A 21,837-nucleotide genomic window follows, 5' to 3' on the forward strand; every position below is an offset into this window, starting at 1 on the left:
CTTGTTTATACTGTATTATTGACTGTATGTTTGTTTTACTCCATGTGTAACTCTGTCGTTGTATCTGTCGAACTGCTTTGCTTTATCTTGGCCAGGTCGCAGGTCATTGTAAATGAGAACTTGTTCTCCACTTGCCTACCTGGTTAAATAAAGGTGAAATAAAATAAAATAAATAAAAAGTGCAGAATAACTGGAGTTACCGTGCAGCATAACTGCAGTTCAATATTCTGCAATTACTGCATCCAAAATATACAGTCAACTGCATTTACACTGCAGTTTTCAAAACGGCAATATTTTTTTTGTATGGAAAAGTTTTACCCTAAGCGTATAGGAAAGGTTTGCTGGTATTAAAACATGAATGGAAAAACATATGCACATGACAACTTCATAACGATAAAAGCGAGGCAAGAAGCTATCGAGAGGAAGACAGGCTAAACTATTGAGATGTACCCCCGTTTTTCCTATAGGTTTATGCCTGCCTCCAGTGGTTTACTTTTCATGATAGATTATGGATAGACTGTGATAAGTCTCTCCGCCCTAATAACGGGAGAGTCATTGTCCACAAAGTGGCACGGCGGGCGGTCTAGTTTCCGCCTATCCTTTCTTTGGATTGGTGGATACATCTCATTATTGTAATCATTTTTTGAATATTTGGTTGTTGACGTCAACCGCCTGTATTCAATGGCAAGAGAGACGCGGTGAGACTTGCCACACACATACCTACTTGTTAACAAAATTAAGCAAGTTTCCTTTAAAATTATTCATAAATATTATCCTGCCAACCACTATATGAAGAAGTTTAAGGAAAACATCAACTCAAATTGCTCCTTTTGTAATGACCACCCAGAAACAATGTTCCATCTTTTTTGGCATTGTATGCATGTAAGAAAACTGTGGCAAGACATCAGTAGGTTTATAATTGAACACATTTCTGAAGATTTTACACTATTGTGGAAAGATGTACTGTTTGGATTCTTTACATACAATAGAAATAAGCTGAAACATTTATGCAATTAATTTAATTATTTTGGCCAAATTTCATATACACAAATGTAAATTTACAAACAGAAAACCACATTTTCGTACCCTACAAAAATAAATTGAACTGTATTTTAAGACGGTTAAATGCTCTAACAAAAAAGCTGTTAGAATTGTATGTATATGCATGTCCCTTAAGGTCCTTGTGTAATTGTAATGTGATATTGTACCCCCTAGCTCGATTGTCCATTGTTTAATCTATGTATGTTTGTGTTCCCTCGTGTGCTTTATGTATTGATTTGTTGTTAAAAAAAAAATTAACTCCGAAAGTGGTTTCTCAACGTTTCCTTGATGTCACGTGTCCTACTTATCAGTACACTTATAATTTACGCAGTACGGAACGTCTACTTGATCAATAAACATCACGTAGAAAATAAACCAAGCATTTTTTTGTTTACCAAATTCGACACTCATTGCGAAACAACGCCACATGTTGCTGGAGGGAGACCTTTTCCGCCGAGTTGGGCCTCTGTCGTGGTGAAGAAAAGCTGTACTCGTTTCAAAACATTTCTGGTTGCAGATAAAAAGTACTTACCTTGTTTAACGGTTGTGACAAGTCGAACTTAGTAGTTTAGAAAACAGTAAAACCCTGTCTTTGGGCGAAATATTGTTTACTAGCCAAGCCAGCTAAACATTGTGTTGTTGGCAATGCATACCTAACGTTAGCTAGCTGACGTTTAAACCCACATTTTGCCGCGTTGCAGCACCTGCTAACCATTTGGAAAGTTGCCCCAAGTGAGTGGGGAAATGCATCCCACGTCAACATTTTCAGGTTTCTTGAATTATGTTAATACTTTTTGTCTCGCCAAATATTACCGTGACACTTTTTTTGATAAGCGGGGGAAATGCAAGTAACCAGCGAGCTACTGTAATGTACCCAAGGACTTGCAGTCTATGGCTGAGTTTAGATTCTGATATTTAACTAATTGTTCTTTTGACCAATCAGTTCAGCTCTTAAAAAAAAAAAAAAGATCTGACGTGAAAGGATCTGATTTAAATTTGTCAAAAGACCAATTAGTGGAAAAAATATCAGAATTGGACAGGGTCGTGTAAAAAAATCTTCCCAGCGTGAAGTAATTCCCTGTCTTTGATTGTGTTGTGACGTTATGTTGTAAAATTTCTCACACCGTGAAAATGTTCGCAGTTCCTGAATCGCATGTGCATCTCTTTGGGGATGGCGGAGGGCGTGCGGATGTTTCTCACCCTGCGAGCGAAATTAACGACTTTAAAAGCTAGGTTTTAGCCAAAGTAGAAACAACCGTTTCCGATCTCCACAAGTTACTTTGACATTGTTCAAAGATGTTATTGGTAACCAAATGTATTGAGCTAGATATGGCATTCCGTGCATCACATGATCAACTAGCTAATTTGCCTTTACTCGCTGTCTCTCACGTTACCCAAAGCCAACAGTACAGTGGTAGCCTCTGATGGAGCAATCATTGTCGAAAGTAAATATGCTTATTCGTGGTAAAGGAATATCAACTGTCAAAACTACCACCAAATATTTTTATAACTAACCCATGGGAGTGCAATACCTCAAATAATCCGTTTTTGCTGTCATTTGTCACGTGAGGGACCTCTGGCGTAATGTGGAACGTACAACTCGACTGCGTTACGAGTTTTGTCTCCAAAATATTGCCAAGGAGAGAGCAAGTCCTTGATGTCATTTATGGCCATATGCATAACTAATAGGTTGATAAGACTGACCGTTAAATATTTGATGAAACAGATGTATTTCAGGGTATGAGGGGGACAATACATTACAGGCTATCCAAAATAACTATTCACACCACACTAAAACTTAGATCATACATGGAAATCATACATTCTGTGTACTTTCCAACCATTTTGGGTACATGTGTCAAACTCATTCCAGGGAGGACAGAGTCACGTCCTTGAACTTAACTGATGAAATAAGGTCACTAGGTCACTAATTAGTAAGCCATGCCCCACACCTGGTTGTCTAGTTTCCCCAAGTGAGTGGGGAAATGGACCCTAAATAGGTTTGTTGAATTGTTATGTTAATGCTTTTGATTGTCTGTAACATCGACAAGCCTGACGCAGCTACTTCTTTGGTAAACTAAAGGCTGGGGAAATGCAAATACTGTAGCTAGCTAATGGTTGCAAGTACTGGCAGTCCATGGCAGTATTTAGACAGGCAGCCCAATTCTGATATTTTTTTCACTCATTTGTCTTTTGACCAATCAGATCAGCTCTGAAAAAGTTCTGATGTGATTGGTCAAAAGATCAGAATTGGGCTGCCTGTCTAAACGCTGACCATGAGACTGACATTCAACAGTGTACTTTCAAACATATAGCCTAATTGTTTACAAAGACTCAAATGCCACACGAAGACAGTTCATGTCAGTACACTCCACTGTTTAACTTCCTCCTCTGGTGACAGGTCCTCATCTACCTCTATCCTCCTTGCGTCTCCTGGTGCCACCACTACATCTGATGTCTGCATCCATGTGGCAAGTGGCTCAGCAGCATAATGTGATGCAGTATGGGAAGCTGGAGGAGTTTGTGACTCTGGTGACGGAGATGGTTCCGGAGCTCCTGACGCTCAAGCAGAGGGTCCAACTCATCCTGGGACTGAGAGCGAGGGTGAGACAGGTGGAAGTGTTGAATGTTTGGGAATGGTGTAGGGTTGGGGGAATAATTTGAGAAACGTCTACCACTAAAGTATAATGTGGGCCATTGGGTGATATTCAGACCTTTGTTTGCCCTTGGATCTCACAGTTATCAGTTACACTCGTTATCAGTTACACATTTGACTCTTCAGTTTGTGTTTCCTCAGTATATACATTGAACAAAAAATGTAAATGAAACGTGCAACAATTTCAAAGATTTTGCTGAGTTACAGTTCATAGAAGGAAATCAGTCAATTGAAATACATTCATTAGACCCGAATCTATTGATTTCACATGACTGGGAATACAGATATGCATCTGTTGGTCACAGATACCTTTAAAAAAAAAGGTATGGGCGTAGATCATAAAACCTGTCAGTATCTAGTGTGACCACCATGCAGTGCCACACCTCCTTCTCATAGAGTACAATCAACATCCTGATCAAGTCTGTGGAATGTTGTCCCACTCCTCTTCAATGACTGCGAAGTTGCTGGATATTGGCAGGAACTGGAACACTCTGTCGTACACGTTGATCCAGAGCATCCCAAACATGCTCAGTTGGTGACATATCTGGCATTTTCAGCTTCCCAGAATTGTGTACCGATCCTTCTGACATGGGGCTGTGCATTGTCATGCTGAAATATGAGGTGATGGCGGTGGATGAATGACACGACAATGGGCCTCGGGATCTCGGCATGGTATCTGTACATTCCGTGAAGAGCACACTTCTCCAGCGTGCCAGTGGCCATCGAAGGTGAGCATTTGTCCACTGAAGTCGGTTATGATGCCAAACTGCAGTCAGGTCAAGACCCTGTTGAGGATGACGAAGACTAATATGAGCTTCCCTGAGATGGTTTCTGAAAGTTTGTGCAGAAATTCTTGGTTCTGCAAACCCACCGTTTCATCAGCTTTCCTGGTAGCTGGTCTAGTTTAAACAGTCCTGCCAATAATTTACTTACTTAGTGCATCAAACACGATTTAGACCTTGTTTATGGAAAAGTGTTTATAACTGTATTTCATGGTTGCAACTTGCTGAGAATTGTCCACGGTGTTCCTATACTCTAGTCGATGATCCAGCAGGTGAAGAAGATGGATATGGAGGTCCTGGGCTGGCCTGGTTACACGTGGTCTGCGGTTGTGAGGCCGGACGGACGTACTGCCAAATTCTCTAAAACGACATTAGAGGCGGCTTATGGTAGAAGGATGAACATTCAATTCTCTGGCAACAGCTCTGGTGGACATTCCTGCAATCAGCATGCCAATTGCACACTCGCTCAACTTGAGACATCTGTGGCATTGTGTTGTGTGACAAAACAGCACATTTTAGTGTGGCCTTTTATTGTCCCAGCACAAGATGCACCTGTGTAATGATCATGCTGTTTAATCAGCTTCTTGAAATGCCACACCTGTCAGGTGGATGGATTATCTTGGCAAGGGAGAAATGCTCACTAACAGGAGATAAACTAATTTGAGAAAAATATGTTTTTTGTGCGTGTTGAACATTTCTGGTATCTTTTATTTCTGCTCATGAAACATGGGACCAACACTTTACATGTTGCTTTTTATATTTTTGGTCAGTAATAATTTGTTCATAGCTATAACAGTATATGCCTCCTGTTTCAGCTGGTTCTTGAATTGTGTTGTGGTGTGGAGTCTAACCCAGCTGGCTACAAAACCATCCAGCCCCACCTGGACAGAATCCATTCATGCACAACACGTAAAGGGGTAAGTAACCTGAAATACCAGTCTATTAATGGCAAGTCTGCTTTACCTATTTCTCATTGTAGATGGTTACAGTTGTTTTGTGTGTGATTGACATATTCAGGGCAAAGACCGATATGTGGAGGCCTCAAATGATAACTTTATGGATCTGGTCCAAACTCTGCTAGAAGACTCAACAAAGAGGGAAAAATAATTCAGGTGAGATAATATTTCACATCTAGATGTTACAAATCCCACCTTCTAAGGACTAGAACAGGGATGGGCAACTCAATTGTAATTTTTTTGTCAACTCTGAACTTACTGTTCAGATTTGAAATAGTAGAATACACAAGGTGCCATTTCGAAATTGGGTTGTTCATTAACAGATTTTCTCTTACGTCATTCACGGATAGACACTCAATTAGCCCATGTCAGTTAACATTTTTTTAGTGGCCAGCTACCTAAACTTGGTAATAATGGTCCAATTACCAGCTGAGGGGCACCCATTGATTGTGTTAGTCAGTCTCACCCAGATATCTTATTAAAAACTGCAAACATTTCTCTCCATCCTATGACAAAATGTGTTGAATTGCAGGAAATTAGTTATAAAATTGCTAAATATTCTCTCCGCCCCATGGCAAAATGTGTAAAATTGCACAAAATTAAATCTAAAATAAAGAAAAAAATGTCTCCCTGCTGTCAGAGGGTGGCTGCTAAAATGTTTTGCTCAAAATGTGGTTGTGGGGGTATGCACATGTGGGTACGCAGACTCGCAAGCAACTGCGGCCCCTGATGAGTTCAGATTTTTAGTTTCCCCCACCCCTATTAAAGCTGCCCATCCCTCGACTAGAATGACCCCAAGGCGAATATTGAATACGTTTAAATTACTACATGTGCCTTGGCTAAAACCACATGACTCTCCCTTCTACCTCTGTGTTAAAGGAGGTGTTCCCTGTACAGTACAGCACTAGGTATGACACAGCGCTACAGATACTGGTGTGGCAGTTCTTTGACAGACTGGAGGAGATGATGCCAGTGCCCAGCTTTACACGGGTACTGACTCCATCTCCATCCTATTAGATCATCTAAAACATGTTGATGTTCATTTGTATACTTGACAACCTTCCATGAATGAATAAACATCGATAAGTGTCAACTGGGTAGGGGCTAGGGGTCATGTGGGATTGGACAGCACTTTTCTCTGTTCTGCAGACATACTTATTCTTCTCTCCCTCTCAGACAGCATCCATTCTCAACCTGACCCCTACTGACCTGGAAGAGTGTCAGCAGTCTTTCTCTGATCCGGAGCATCTGAAAACACTGCTGCAGCATCATAGAAATCTGGGGAACCTAAAAAAAGGTTAGGATCCCTCAGGTGATCTATTTGAACTTGTTAACCTCTGGGTGAAATACCTGTAGGGGATTCTCCTGAAAGAGAATTTGGAATTATTTGTATTCTCTCTCTTTTCAAGATCTTTTAGTCTATGACTCTGATACCATCCTGTCCACATTGTCCTGCCTTGCTCCCTCGCTGAAGTCTAAACAGACCAAAAGAGGCAGAGAAAAAGGCACGGTGACGAACGAGAGCGATGTGAGGAGAAAGGGAGAGAATGACAAGGCTCAAGGACTGAAAGAACAGGAGAGTGGAGAGGAGGGACAGCAATAAGTCAGTGGGGAGGACGAATACGCCAATGAGGGAAGTGATGAGGGCGCTGAAAGACTGGAAGAGGCTGGGGAATCCTCTGGGAACTCTGGGCAGCAGAAACCGCCATCATTAGTAGGCATCAATGGTAAGGAAATTCAGGGCGGAATACATTGCATACACTGGCGAACTGAGTTGAAGTTTGAGTAGCAGAGCCTGGTTGTTAGTAGTATTGTCAAGATACCAGGATTTTGACTTTGATACCAGGTTTATTGTCATGATACTCAATACCAAAATGATACCATGGGCAAAAAAAGAAGGCATATATTAGCCAGTCACAGAATTGTACTTTATCTAGATAAACTCAGGTACTGCTTTGTTCAATCGTTGGGCATCTTTTGAGTTCAATATCATTACATTAGAATCTTTTTACGGTAACATTTTTCAGAGACTCAATTTCTAACTACAGTACATAACAACATAATGGCAGTCATTTATTTGAATAATAAATCTCGATTTGATAAACTGAGTAAATCAAGATTTATCCTAGGCCTTTTCACAATACAGGTGAATGTATATTCAATAGGAGTGTGTGCATGCATTGAGTTATTGAGCTTGTTTTGACTGATTTCACGGGGCTCCATTTGACAAACAATCTGTTTCCCTTCCATTTGGGACTTATTTTATTGTACTGATCAACAACATTTGCATAGAAGTAGCTTGTTTGATAAAAGTGCGCTCTGTCTCTTTAGCCAGTAATGACGCATTCACGAGGCGGAGCCCTATTCACACAGTCAGTTTGCGGAGGCAATAGGTCATATTTGGGAGAGATGTGATAGAGAGACCGAATAAGTAAATTAATAATGTTTTTTGGTGGCATTTAGCTTTTAAATCAGCAACATTTTGCATATTATCACAAAGGGTAGTGAATTGATGATGGCTTCAGCTGTAAACTAGCAAGGAAAGTTAGCCTACAAAGCTGGAAGCTACCAGTATCATCAGCATTATAAAGTGTTTTAGCCTGTATGGACATTGTTTTGAGAACCATAATTAACAGTTTCAACATTTCTGCATGTCGTGTCGCATTATTCAAGTGTGTTAACTTCTGTACAGCATGATAAGGGGGACATCGTCTGTGCTGATATACTTTTTTGTATTTATATTATTATTTAATTTTTTACTTTTTACCCCTTTTCTACCCAATTGGTAGTTAGTCTTGTCCCATCGCTGCACCTCCCATACGGACTCGGGAGAGGCAACGGTCGAGAGCCATGCATCCTCCGAAACAAGACCTTGCCAAGCCGCACAGCTTCTTGACACACTGCTCGCGGCACCAATGTGTCGGAGGAAACACTGCAACTGGCAACACGAGTCAGTGTGCATGTGCCCGGCCCGCCACATGTAGTCGCTAGAGCTTGATGGGACAAGGACATCCCGGCCGGCCAAACCCTCCCCTAACCCGGACGACGCCGGGAAAATTGTGCGACGCCTCTAGCACTGCGATGCAGTTCTGACCGCTGCGCCACTCGGGAGGCTCTTGCGCTGATAGACTTGATCCATGTGACACGTTTGACAGAAGTACCAAAAGTAACAAATTCTAATACCAAACAATATTTTCATGTTCTAGTATCGGAAAAGGTACAAAAGTTTCGGTATACCGTGCAACACTAGTTGTTAGTCGAACTTATTTTAAAGTAACTTTGTAAAAATGTATTTTAAAGTAACACTTCATTTTTCAGGAATTTCTTACTCCACTCCATAACTCCACTAGTTTAGATCAATTTAGATCAGATTCTATAATTGCACAACAGATTTCGGCATGGATAAAATACTAATCTTTATATTATTGCCTCATCGACTACTGACAACAATCTGCAATGGAACTTTGAACTCAGCAGCCCTTATTTCACCCTCCTGTGTTTTCTACCTGCAGGACAAGCTAAAGCCAAGCCCCCCCAGTCCCAGGGCTTTTCCTGCTCACAGTGCCAGTTCTCCAACAGGAGATGGCTCATCCTTCAGGAGCACATCAAGAAGAACCATCCAAAGGAGGACCGTGGGATCCTGGACTCTGGAGAAGCTGGAGCTGAGAACACCGTCCTGCCTGTCAGTGAGACAGAAAGCTCCTCGGCCAAGAAGACCAGGAAGAACAGGTACATCTGCTCCCAGTGTGGGAAGGGTCACAAATGTTCATATGAACTGAGACGACACGAAACCGTTCACTCTGAGGTGAAGCTCTTCCATTGTGACCAGTGTGAGAAGAGATACAAAACAAAGGTGGCTCTAAAACAACACCATCGAGTTCACACTGGAGAAAGGCCATATGTTTGCTCACATTGTGGCAGAGGCTTTAGGTCTGCGGGAACTTTACAATCACATGTACGCACCCACACCGGGGAGCGACCTTTTGTCTGTTCTATATGTGGGAAGGGATTTATTCAACATGAAATACTGATAGGTCACCTCCGGTGGCATAGAGGGGAGCGGCCGTTCTCCTGCACTCAGTGCGACAAATGCTTCACGTCCCACAGCGACCTTAGCAGACACATGCGAATTCATACAGGAGAGAAATCTTAGCAGTGTAGAATGTGCGATAGGAGATAAACTGTCAGCGGCAACCTGAAAGTTTCAGGGTTTCAGTGTGTAATATCAGTACGGCCCACCATAAGTCACCAAGTGTGGCAAGAAGGAAAGAAAGAAATACAAAATTCCACCGCTCCTCGTTGGACAGGAATTGCAGTAACCACAGTGTATCCATGTTCTAAGAACACACATTATATTGTAACAACGTTATGTTTCCCATTTATAACGAGAATTGTTATTTCATAAGAACAAGTTATTACTTACATCGTAATAACATCTTTCTCATAGTAGCAAGATAATTGGCTGTTTTGTAATACTGAGTCATTTAATGACAGCGTAATTGAATTTTTCTCGTAATATGTCATTAGTTACTTTGTTTCTCTAGGTGGTATCTTTTCAACACTGTATATTAGGTAATCACACAAACATATTCACTGTATCCTCCCCACTAACAGTCACTGAAATGAAAGCTAGGCTGTTAGTCAGGGAGCATCAATTGTTTTTTAAAACATATTTATACAGTTTGTGTAATTAGACAAGGCAATATACTAAATTTGCAGTGTGGCCTCTGGACCTCAGTGAAGACAGAATGTGGCCCCCGAACAAAATGAGTTTGAGTTCTGTACAGGACTACGGTGGTGAAGATAGTGATGCTCGGTTGTTCTATAGTTTATGACTATGGTAAGGTCCTTGACTAAAGCACCTTATCATATCTTGTCTCATCAAATCAACAGGTACACCTGCTCCCAGTGTGGGAAAGGTTTCAGAAACCTCTGTGACCTGAGACGACATGAAAGCGTTCACTCTGAAGCCAGGCCGTTCCATTGTGACCAGTGTGAGAAGAGATACAAAACGAAGGGATGTCTAAAACAGCACCAGAAAGTTCACCAGGCAAATCGCATTGAAGAAAGGACATACGTTTGCTCACATTGTGGCAGAGGCTTTAGAAAAACCGAAATCTTAAAGTCACATGAACACACTCACACCGGGGAGCGACCTTATGTCCGTTCTATCTGTGGGAAGGGATTTATACAGTCCAATGGCCTGACGCAACACCTCCGGATGCACAGAGGGGAGAAACCGTTCTTATGTAGCGTTTGTGGAATGACCTTAAGCACCTCAGGTCAGTTGAGGGTACACATGAGAACACACACAGGTGAGCAAGCCTACAGCTGTCAACTTTGTGGGAGGAGGTTCAAACAACCTGAAAGTCTCACAGTGCATCTGTGGAATCACACAGGCGAGCGGCCGTACCCCTGCACACTGTGTGACAAACGTTTTGCATCCAGCAGCTGCGTTAAAAAAACACATGAGAACTCATACAGGGGAGAAACCTTATCGGTGTATAAGGTGTGGTAAGAGATTCACTGAAAGCGGCAACCTGAAAATACACCAGCGAGTTCATAGAGAAAAAGTCTAAGTTGTCCGAAAGTTCTTGAGGGACGTTGTGCTCTGTACAGCAGGGTTCCCCGACTGGCGACCCGCGGACCGAATTTAGATTTTCATTGTTGGACATAAGACTGTAAAAACACCAGGAAATCATCTATTGGTTTTCATTTCTAAAATATATTCCCAAGTACTGCCACGCATAATAGACAGACATATTTGATTGTATAGTAATGATAATAATAATTGATTGGATTTATATTAGCACTTTTCTGCTAACTGAGGTACTCAAAGTACTTTACATAGTAGGCGGAAACTCACCTCATCCACTATCAATGTGCAGCACCCACCTCAGTGATGCACAGTGACCATTTTTATGCCAAAACTCTACCCCACACATCAGCTATCAGGTGGAGAGGTGAGTAGTGATATATTCCATTTAGGAATGAGAGGGATGATTCAGTGGCCATGATGGAATGTGGTCAACATCCATACTCTTACAATAAGCACCATGGGATTTTGAAAGACCACGGAGAGTCACGACACCCATTTTAACGTGCCATCCAAAAGAAGGCACCCTTCACAGGACAATGTTCAAAAATGTAATCAAGGTTTGAAATTTTTTGTTTTAGTCAAATATCTGTTTAGGCGTCTTGCGGTCATTTTGCAGTATAAAACCATTTTTGTATTATGTTCCGGCCCACGACCATCCGCTCCAGAAAGAAATTGGCCCGCGGCTGAATCTAATTGATGATCTCTGCATGACACATTATGAAGGCTGTCATAATTGTTGAGGATTCCTGGAAAAGTTTTTGTATAGATTTTGTGTATATGACTATTCCTCTTGTTAATAAAGAAGACATTATTATGAGCAGCAATGGGGCAGAACACTTTGTCTCTATTTACTTACACACTGGTTACATTTACTCCTAATTCACCTGCAACTATGAGAAATAGCATTCTTATTCTGGAGGCCTCAGTCTATATCCCACTACCGTTACATTATATTCTGTATAGGAAACCATAGTTACAATGTTTATTTAAATGCTCACACGCCTTCCATGAAAATACCCTAGGAAAGTGACCGCCTTGTAGTTGAACTTTTTGAATGTTTTCAAGTGCAAAATCTACAAAAATTAAAACCCAATCAAACATGTTCATAAAAGGCATCGAGCAGTAGTAAATTAATCCACAAACACCAATTTTATTATATCTTAAATGACCGCATTATGAATTTGATAATGAATCCGATTCAAAACTGGATATGTAAGTGGGAGAGGCGGTCACTTAGCGAATGCAAAAATGTTTAATCCAGAACAGACAGTTGAAATACATGAGTATTTACATATTCTATTTAAAATGTAAAATACACTGGCCAAATGAATCAATGTCTACCAATGGTATTTGAAAGTATTTTGAAAAGAAAATACTATTTTCAATAACTAACCATTATATCAGACATACGTGCTATTTAGCTGACAATGAAGGTTATTGGTGGGCAATGGGAGCTGATCGAGGTTTGTTGGTGCTGGTCTCATCTGATATTTCATCATCCTCAACTGACGAGAGGTCGGACAAGGTAGAGTCTGGTACCTGTAAATGGAAAACGCAACTAAGCACAAGAACCTGCCTCACTTTATGACCTTTGGACTACTAGGTATTGATACAGGGGGAGGGTTACATCATTGCCAAACCTAGTCCTGGAAAACCATACAACTACAGTTTAGTTAGTTGAACCACTCACAGACAAATCTCATATCCAAGCTATCTCAATGTATTACAGACACTGAATTCACTGAAGCCCGAAGATGGGTTTCGACAATGTATAAAACATCCAATTCCATTCCCAAATGCTTTCACACTGGTTGGTCATTTTCAAGGCAGCAAGACAACACACAGATGACATATTAACTTATTTATTAGAACTGTACAAAGATGGCAGCATACAAGGTAAGGTGTTAACATCTACGTATCTACTATATGGCAGGTTATGGTTACAACAGGATATAATGTGATGTCAAAAACAACAGTAGCATCAAAAGCAACGTCCTGCATAAGAAAAGGCATATGGAAATTAAGCTAGATTATTGAGCACACACTGAGCAACATTCACAAACAGTTGGTCAACATTTATTCATCAACATGCTGAATAAATGCAAGCTCATTAGTGTGACTTAAGGATATTTGATGGAGGAATAATATGGGATAGAAAGTCATTAAACAGGCAGCTAGTTATTCCATTGATTTCATCTCCACCTCTGCGGGGGCTGGTGTCTTCTGAGACTGGGAGGATGTGGTGGTGGGGGGTGGTGCCAGCCGGGGGTAAAAGGGACCTACCAGCCAGTTGAGGGATGTGTTGTTAACCAGGTAGTCCATGACGCCATCCAGCGACTCCTTCATCTTGCCCAGCTGGGCCTTGCTGCTGGCCAGCACGCCGTCCGACAGGTCCCCAAACGCCGCCGCTTTGCTGAAGCTGGAGTAGACCTGGGAGGCGGAGTGGCTGAGGAACAGCGCCTCCTTCTGGATGTTCTGGGGAAGGCCCTGCAGGCCAGACACCAGCACCTGGCATGTTGTCTGCAGCTGCTGGGTGAGGGAGCGTGCTATGGCCAGGGTCCTTGACTCTATATTCTGGGGGATAAATGATGAAGACCATTTAATTCACCTGTATCTTCACATACAATGAAGTAGCTTTTTCCTCAAGGTGTAGTCAAATAAAATAACTTAAATATGCAATTTGGACGCAAAACTGCAAGAGATGGTTCATGTACAATATGATGTGGCTAAAATGGTATTCTATGATGAGTGCTCTTAAGTATGGTCATTACCTCAGCCTCATTGCCATCGGCTTCCTCATTAGACTTCCACTCAATCAGGGAGCTCAGTTTCCCTTTCACCTTCTGGTTAGCTCCGTCAATATTCTTTCTGGTGTATTCAATCTAAAAGGGTTGAAAAAGAAATGATAGACTTCACAACGAACATCTCATTCCCACATAATTTAAATGAATCCAGTGCAAGGGAACCTCATCAGATCTTATTACATCTCATGAAAGACAGTTAAAATAATTGCCATTTACTCCTTCTGCAGAATTGACACATTCTATGGAGAAGAAAGTGTTCCATTTCCACTTCTATCATTTGATGTCAACACTCACCAGGTCTACAGTGTGGTTGAGTTGTGAGATGGACTCCTGGCTGCGCTGCTTGGCGTCTTTGACCTGGGCCAGAGCCTTGTGGTATGCCCTCTTACGCAGCTTGGTAGACAGAGAGCCCAGACGGACATAGTAGCTAGGTGCATCCTTCGCCACGTCGAATCCTTCGACCATTTTAGCCTCGATTTCTGGCAAGGTGAAAAGAGGAACATGAAACTAAAGCGGCAATCAGGAGTTGAAACAATAAAGGGGAATTAGGACTAGAGAAATGTAACCACTCTCATATTCAAAGACAGCTATGGATGCAAGGACTGGCCATCCATGGTATCAAAATTATAGTTTTAACCATGTTTTCGGGCTATACAGTGATTGTTTACATGTTGTTTACAAACATTGGATTAGTAGAAGCTTATACTTTGGGTTCTGATGGGGTACGACAGTTGAACTAAGCTCATGAGGCATTTCAAAATTATATTCATCAAGAATCAATGGTTGCATATCGTTAATTTATAAGTCAGAAAATGGATGTAGCTGTCACACCCTGGCCATAGAGAGGCTTTTATTCTCTATTTTGGGTAGGCCAGGGTGTGACTATGGTGGGCATTCTAGTTTCTTTAATTCTATGTTCTTTATTGTTTCTGGCCGAGTGTGGTTCCCAATCAGAGGCAGCTGTCTATCATTGTCTCTGATTGGAGATCATACTTAGGCAGCCCTTTCCCTCCTTCTGTGTGGGATCTTGTTCTTTGTTTGTGTGCAGGTAGTTTGCACAATGAAGCTGTTTGGTGGTTGTAGTCTTTATTGTTTTGTCTTTTCTAAAAGTTTCACTTCTTTAATAAATTAGTTGGAACTCAAAGTACGCTGTGCCTTGGTCTCATCCTTCCGACGACAGCCGTGACAGTAGCAACTGCTGATTGTCCCTTTAAGCATTACTTTGAGCGTTTTGTGTAAAAAAAAAAATCAAGTTATTGTAATCATTGTAAATGTAATGTAAACGTTTGCTGACATTGTATGGGTTTAAGTGAGCAAGCTTAGTGAATCTAATCACACATAGTATTATGAGTAAATGAGTAGTTGACTTCCTAACCTTGAGTTTATTGACAACATATATGTTTTGGAAGTGTTGTAGGATACATTGTGTACAGGATTATTCCTCTTTATTCGTCACTGTACTGTAAACCAAAATGATTTAGCCCAAAACAACCAGAAATGTTCTCTTTTGGTCATTAGAAAAAATGGGCCATGTCTGAATAATCTTAGTTTCTGAGAATCTCAAGCTGCCTTTTCTCCGGAATGTTGATGAAGATCAACAGCATAGCTAAATAGTATCAATGACTAATCTTAATGCTCTTCGGTTTTGTTGCTAGCCCCAGTCCAATTATTCAGTCATCACTGAGAATCCATTGTAAGAGACTGTTAGGTTATATAAGCCTAGCTCTCACTCACCCAACTCGTCCTCAGTGCAAGGCAGGTACTGGTCCACCAGGCTCTCGGAGGTGGTGAGTGCCGTGTCCATTCCGCTGCTGACCATCTGGGCCACACGGCTCTCCATCACCGTATTCACGCTGCCGCTGACCGCAGCCCGGGTCATCTGCATTCTATCCTGGACGGCAGCACGAGTCATCTCCACGCCGTCCTGCACGGCACCCCTGGTCCGGTCCACTGCATTGGTCAAGGTGTGGGACACACTGTCCTTGGCCCCTGTGACGGTGTTGGACATCACGTCTTTGGCACCGGTCACTGCATACTTGGCGTTGGCGACAATCTAGACAGGAAGAATGGAATAGGGACGAAAAATTTTGTTTTTCATTTAACCAGGAAAGTCACATTGAGATTGAACTTAATTTTTCAAATGAGTGAGTCCTGGCCTTTGGATTACCACTGACTGACTAGACACTTGCTTATAACAGAGGGAGAGCCCGGTCCAGATAGATGATACGTCACTGATTTTGACACACACAGGTTATGAGTCATTGCTCCTCCCTCTATGGTTGGCCAACCTGACTGGCATCCGCTTGATTCATTGTGAAATGCGGTGTTGCGTTGTGTCATTCGGTACCAAGTAATAACTGGGGAGTGAGAGTCATATACCTGCTCAGAAGGCTGGTGCAGGATTGGCAAGGTCTTCTCAATCTTATCCAGACCTTTGCAGGCCAAGTCATTGGCCATGGAAACTGGTGGCAGAAAAAGAGGGCATAACATTATAAGCTAAATGTATCACATTCAAGGTTGGGAATGGAGAGTCACAAATTGTAGCACTACAGAAGAATACTAAAAAAGTGTTACTGGTTCAAGACAAGACCAAATATGTGATTACTAGGTAAAAGTTTATGTTGTTGAGCAACAGCTCATAGATGACTGGACGGACTTTCTGGTCCTTACACAATTAGGAAGTGTAACTCAATATTTCTTTCCACGATCTAATGCTGAGCGATTAACCAATATTTCCGGGATTTTCGGTTATTAAACAACTAATTGACCGATGTTGGTTCAATTACTTGAATTCCATTTACTTCGGGGGTTTTGTGAGCCCAACGCGCCGTTTCACTAGAGAAAATTCTAATCGTTCACGAGAGAAATAAACTCAATAACTATGTGGGTCGCTGGGCTAAAGCGAGTTGTAGTTTTCATTAAGCTAATATTCAACCTATTTCAGTGCAGAAACGTGGTAATTAACGTCAATGACCATAATCCATTGCGCAATTTTTGTCCGGCTCAGGCATAGATCGCAAGAGATAGAGACAGTTCGTGATAGTATGCCTTATCTTTGAAGAAACAGTACAATTGTTTTGTTAGACAGTTCTGCAGCTAGCCTAGCTAAATTGGGTTGCTGAGAAATATAATAAATAATAAAATATTTTTAAAGTTTTGGTTTTTGAAAAAGGTACACTAGTCGTGTATATCGGACCGATATAGGCTTCTCAGCACCCCGCGTTGAAATTGCAATTAAAAAGCTACAAAGTAACTGTAATGTTTTAAAAATATTATCGAAACCGAAAAGCCCTGCCTATTTGTTTATAATCGAAACCAAACTGACCTAGAAAAGCACAGTATTTTTTGTAATAAGCATATGTTTAAAGCCTTATACTAGACATTCCATTCTGGCAAAGCGCTTGCTTTTCCATTTTCAGCTCTCCAGATTTGACCACCACATAGGAAATTAATCAAATAGATTAAACTCAATATGTAGGTCCACATTAGTGAAAATATACCAGGTGGCTATAGATTTGGAGATGGCTACAGATTCTTACTTTGTGGCTCCAGCTTGCCGATGATGGGTGCTGCACCGGTGAGCGCTGCAGTGGTGAGGTTCCTAACCCCCTGCTCGGCCACCTCACACATAGACTTGAGGTAGGGGTGGTTATCCTTGGTGGTGCAGTAGGCACTGGACACCATATCATACGTGGAGCTCACCAATGGGAGGCTGGTCACCCTCTCAACCACATTCTGGTGAGAAATTGAGTTGAAAATGGATGTTAGAACACTGCGTGTTACAATATCTCAAGAGTAATGTCAGCAATGACACAAGTAGAAACCCTAAGTATGCTATAGGCTTCTGAATGTATAGATTTTCCTTCAGATTTAAAATGAGCAACCTAACCCACCTGGGGTCCAACGGATCAATGCCTAGCAGCTCCTGACTAAAGTTGGCTACTGTAATATAAAACTTGAACTTGCTATCCTTTATCATAACGTTGGACCCGTAAACACACAATCAAAAATAAAGACAAACCTAGAACCAAGCCAATTGAATGTCAACTATCTGAGGAGTTGTAGCCTATCATTTTCTGTATATGCACTTATGTCCTGTTTCATTATCAGCTGGCATACACTACTTTGATCCGTTTCACTCCCCAAAAGAGACATACCTGGTTATTGACGACTTCAACGACTTCCATGTCTGCAAACCTAAACAAGAGAAGAAAGACATTAAGACGTTATGGACATTTAATTTCTTTCAACAACGCAAAAAAGTTATTTTCTGCTACATTGCTTTGATAAACTCACAAGGAAAAAATACGATTTAATATTTCTACATCATTATGTCTACTCAATTATCTACCCAAACAACATCAGGGAAAGTGATATTGATTGATACAGTGTAGCAGCAAACGTTACTGTATGCTGTCAAATTCGAAAGAGGAACTCTCGCGTTCAGACAAATATCCACCAAATTGGTTGATCATGAAATCAAATAAACACAAAAGTATGATAATAATAAAATTGAACAAGGTTACCTACCACGTTAGTTGGTTAATTTTGGTGAATGATGATTATCCCAGCAGTGTAATAACTTACTCCGTTTCAGGTTTGATTTGATTGTGAACTAACAACGTCCCATTTATAGTATCTGCTTCTCGCGAGATATTGCTAATAACTTGACGTAACCGCCTCAAAAAATTATAGGGCAAAGGTAACGAGGGGGAAAATGGCAGGGGATTTCCTAGATAAATGAATGGCCTGACACAGTCCTGCATCAGTTGAGGATAAACGATGTCAGACATTTAACACATTGCATGTGGTAGCTTCTTACACTAACAACCTCTATAGTGGATATCCCCATAGATGTTATATTTATTTTTGTAGGATTACTGGGATAACATGTATATGAATACGTAATGTACTGCTGTTTGGATTCTATTCCACATTCATTCAGAGATTCCCTTTTAATAACCCTTAAAGTAGGCTGTGGCCATTTCGGGAATACATCCCTAGCCAAAAAGTCATTGAATTTCATAGACTGAGCTATTGAACCTGGGTTTTACGGTACTAGAGTCTTTACAGTGAGGGGTGTCAGAAGAACGGATACTTTTATCAAACCATTTAGGCTGTATGACCTGACTCTGTGTGTTACACTATAATTACAATGACTGTAATACAGTGTAATTCATACTTAGACTATGAATCATCATGCCATGTGATTTTGGAATGCAGTATTACTCAATGAACTATTCCCCAGTTGGCTGTCATTTTTGACCTTGCTCAAAAGTCTGGATGAAAGAGATATTGGACTAAAATAGACGTTTCTACATAACTGAACCCCCTTTCCTTAGCCTTTTATATTTATAAGTATGGAAGTAGTGGTAAAGTAGGTTAAACCCTGAGCACCGTGGGTAAATAGGTGGGCAAGTGGTAATGAAAAGGGGGGGAAAATGATCTAGAGTAATAAAAAGGTGGGTAGAAGCAAAGTTTACCCTCCACTACATCAATAGTTCTAAGTTGTAATAGGCTAGATTTGACGCTTCCAATGACTAAGTGACGTTTGTGATTACTTTGCTGTTTTGATCTGGACTATAATCCAATCACATAGTGTATTACAATCCAGAAGGTTCCATCATATAATTTTATTTGCCTGGCCTGATGTGATGTCAAGCAAAGTACAACCTGTGGACCAAGAACAATGAATGTCGTCACTTTATTGATGCACTTTGTGATGTCACCGTCAACTGTACAGAATCAGTAGGCAATAAGGGATATTTGACAAGTTGCAGTTGTCTAGAAGCACATAATACATGTGTAGCTTTGTGTTTTTGTCACGTTGGTTTTTGCCGTTTGGTTTAGGCTATGTCTCATGTGACATGAGAAACTGACAAGATTACGTATTTGTTCAGGATGTGGTAGGTTTTGTAATCCAACTTTATATAAATGTTTACCCAGTGTTGCTAGTAGTGAAAGCATCTTCAATGGCCTGTTGAGTGTGATCAAAGTTCATTGTCCTTATTTGACTTCTCTGACCGCATCTGAGTCATGCCACAGCTTTATATTTTATAGGTCTCGCTAGTAGTGGTGCGTGGGTAAAATCACTGGAGAAGCCAGAAAAAATGTGCATTTTACAACCTACAGTATGCGTTGTGAGAATTGAGTTTGCTCTATAATCTGTTAGCTCATATGCCTTGTGACTGTGATATAGACAGTGCATTTGGAAAGTATTCAGACCCCTTGACTTTTTTCACATTATGTAATATCACAGCCTTATTCTAAAATTGATTAAATAAAAAATATTCCTCATCAATCCACACACAATACCCCATAATGACAAAGCAAAAACAGGTTTTTAGAAATTTTAGCAAATCTATAAATTCTACAAATCTACAAATCTATATAAAAATGTAAAACAGAAATACCTTATTTACATAAGTATTCAGACCCTTTGCTATGAGACTTGAAATTGAGCTCAGGTGCATCCTGTTTTGATTGATCATCCTTGAGATGTTTCTACAACTTGATTGGAGTCCATCTGGGGTAAATTCAATTGATTGGATATGATTTGTAAAGGCACACACCTGTCAATATAAGGTCCCACAGTTGACCGTGCATGTCAGAGCAAAATCCAAGCCATGAGGTCTAAAGAATTGCTTGTAGAGCTCCGAGACAGGATTCTGTCGAGGCACAGATCAGGGAAAGGGTACCAAAACATTTCTGCAGCATTGAGGTCCCCAAGAACACAGTGGGCTCCATCATTCTTAAATGGAAGAAGTTTGGAACCACCAAGACTCTTCCTAGAGCGGTGGCCTGGCCAAACTGAGCAATCGGGGGAGAAGGGCCTTGGTCAGGGAGGTGACCAAAAACCCAATGGTCACTCTGATAGAGCTCCAGAGTTCCTCTGTGGAGATGGGAGAACCTTCCATAAGGACAACCATCTCTGCAGCACTCCACCAATCAGGCCTTTATGGTAGAGTGACCAGACGAAAGCCACTCCTCAGTAAAAGGCACATGACAGTGCGCTTGGAGTTTGCCAATTGGCACCTAAAGGACTCTCAGACTATGATAAACAAGATTCTCTGGTCTGATGAAACTAAGATTGAACTCTTTTGCCTGAATACCAAGCGTCACGTCTGGAGGAAACCTGGCACCATCCCTACCGTGAAGCATGGTGGCATCATCATGCTGTGGGAATGTTTTTCAGTGGCAGGGACTGAGAGACTAGTCAGGATCGAGGGAAAGATGAATGGAGCAAAGTACAGAGAGGTCCTTGATGAAAACTTGCTCCAGGGCACTCAGGACCTCAGACTGGGGTGAAGGTTCATCTTCCAACAGGACAATGAACCTAAGCACACAGCCAAGACAACGCAGGAAAGGCATCGGGACAAGTCTCTGAATGTCCTTGAGTGGCCCAGCCAGTGTCCGGACTTGAACATGATCGAACATCTCTGGAGAGACCTGAAAATAGCTGTGCAGCGAACCTCCCAATTCAACGTGACAGAGCGTGGGAGGATCTGCAGAAAATAATAGGAGAAACTCCCAAATTCAGGTGTGCCAAGCTTGTCGTGTCATATCCAAGAAGAATCAAGGCTGTAATTGCTGCCAAAGGTGTACAACTACCTTTTTTGCCAAAGTGGAAATACTGAAAATGTGTTTTTGCCCATGCAAAAGACCTCTATATCGGTCCAGTAACACTACTAGGAATACCTGCCACTGGGTCTTTCTCTCTTTCTCCCTCTATCAACGTGATTAAATAATTCGACACAAAGCAGGTAGTATGATTTTGATTCTGTGGTGATACTGTAAAATACAGGGTATTGCTGCCCCTGTGTGGACTCTTTGATACATTGCAAGTTAAGATTGGATATCCTTTTTAAGATTGGGGCCCATATGCCCAACCGTGTATTTTTATTTTATTTTATTTAACCATTATTTAACTAGGCAAGTCAGTTAAGAACAAATTATTATTTACAATGACGGTACTAATGGCATAACAGGTTGAGTTCAG

The 21,837-nt window shown here is 41.2% G+C and overlaps 1 protein-coding gene across 2 annotated transcripts; it reads right to left on the reverse strand.

Annotated features, from left to right (window-relative positions):
* Positions 1 to 12,882: 12,882 nt before the first annotated feature.
* On the reverse strand, positions 12,883 to 20,696 carry LOC115138127 (perilipin-2-like). Of its 2 annotated transcripts, none has more exons than XM_029674629.2 (8): positions 20,252 to 20,696; positions 17,996 to 18,035; positions 17,378 to 17,573; positions 16,218 to 16,300; positions 15,573 to 15,891; positions 14,133 to 14,317; positions 13,806 to 13,916; positions 12,883 to 13,608 (listed from the first exon to the last, which is right to left on the reverse strand). In XM_029674629.2, exons 2-8 carry the CDS (start codon positions 18,023 to 18,025, stop codon positions 13,213 to 13,215), a joined length of 1,320 nt encoding a protein of 439 aa, XP_029530489.1. In that variant the 5' UTR covers positions 18,026 to 18,035; positions 20,252 to 20,696; the 3' UTR covers positions 12,883 to 13,212. The 2 variants fall into 2 exon arrangements, with proteins under 2 accessions (XP_029530489.1, XP_029530488.1); XM_029674628.2 differs by lacking the exon at positions 20,252 to 20,696 and adding an exon at positions 18,369 to 18,473.
* Positions 20,697 to 21,837: the final 1,141 nt, after the last annotated feature.

This window comes from Oncorhynchus nerka, linkage group LG12 (assembly GCF_034236695.1).
Source record: "Oncorhynchus nerka isolate Pitt River linkage group LG12, Oner_Uvic_2.0, whole genome shotgun sequence".
NCBI lineage: Eukaryota > Metazoa > Chordata > Actinopteri > Salmoniformes > Salmonidae > Oncorhynchus > Oncorhynchus nerka.

Bases quoted from the DNA above. Each gene is read 5' to 3' on its own strand.
- LOC115138127 (XM_029674629.2), bottom strand. From the start codon at position 18,025: ATGGAAGTCGTTGAAGTCGTCAATAACCAG. The intron at 13,917-14,132 runs GTGAGTGTTGAC...CAACCCTTTTAG, and splicing joins TCAACCACACTGTAGACCTG to ATTGAATACACCAGAAAGAA. The intron at 13,609-13,805 runs GTAATGACCATA...TTTATCCCCCAG, and splicing joins CCGATGGCAATGAGGCTGAG to AATATAGAGTCAAGGACCCT.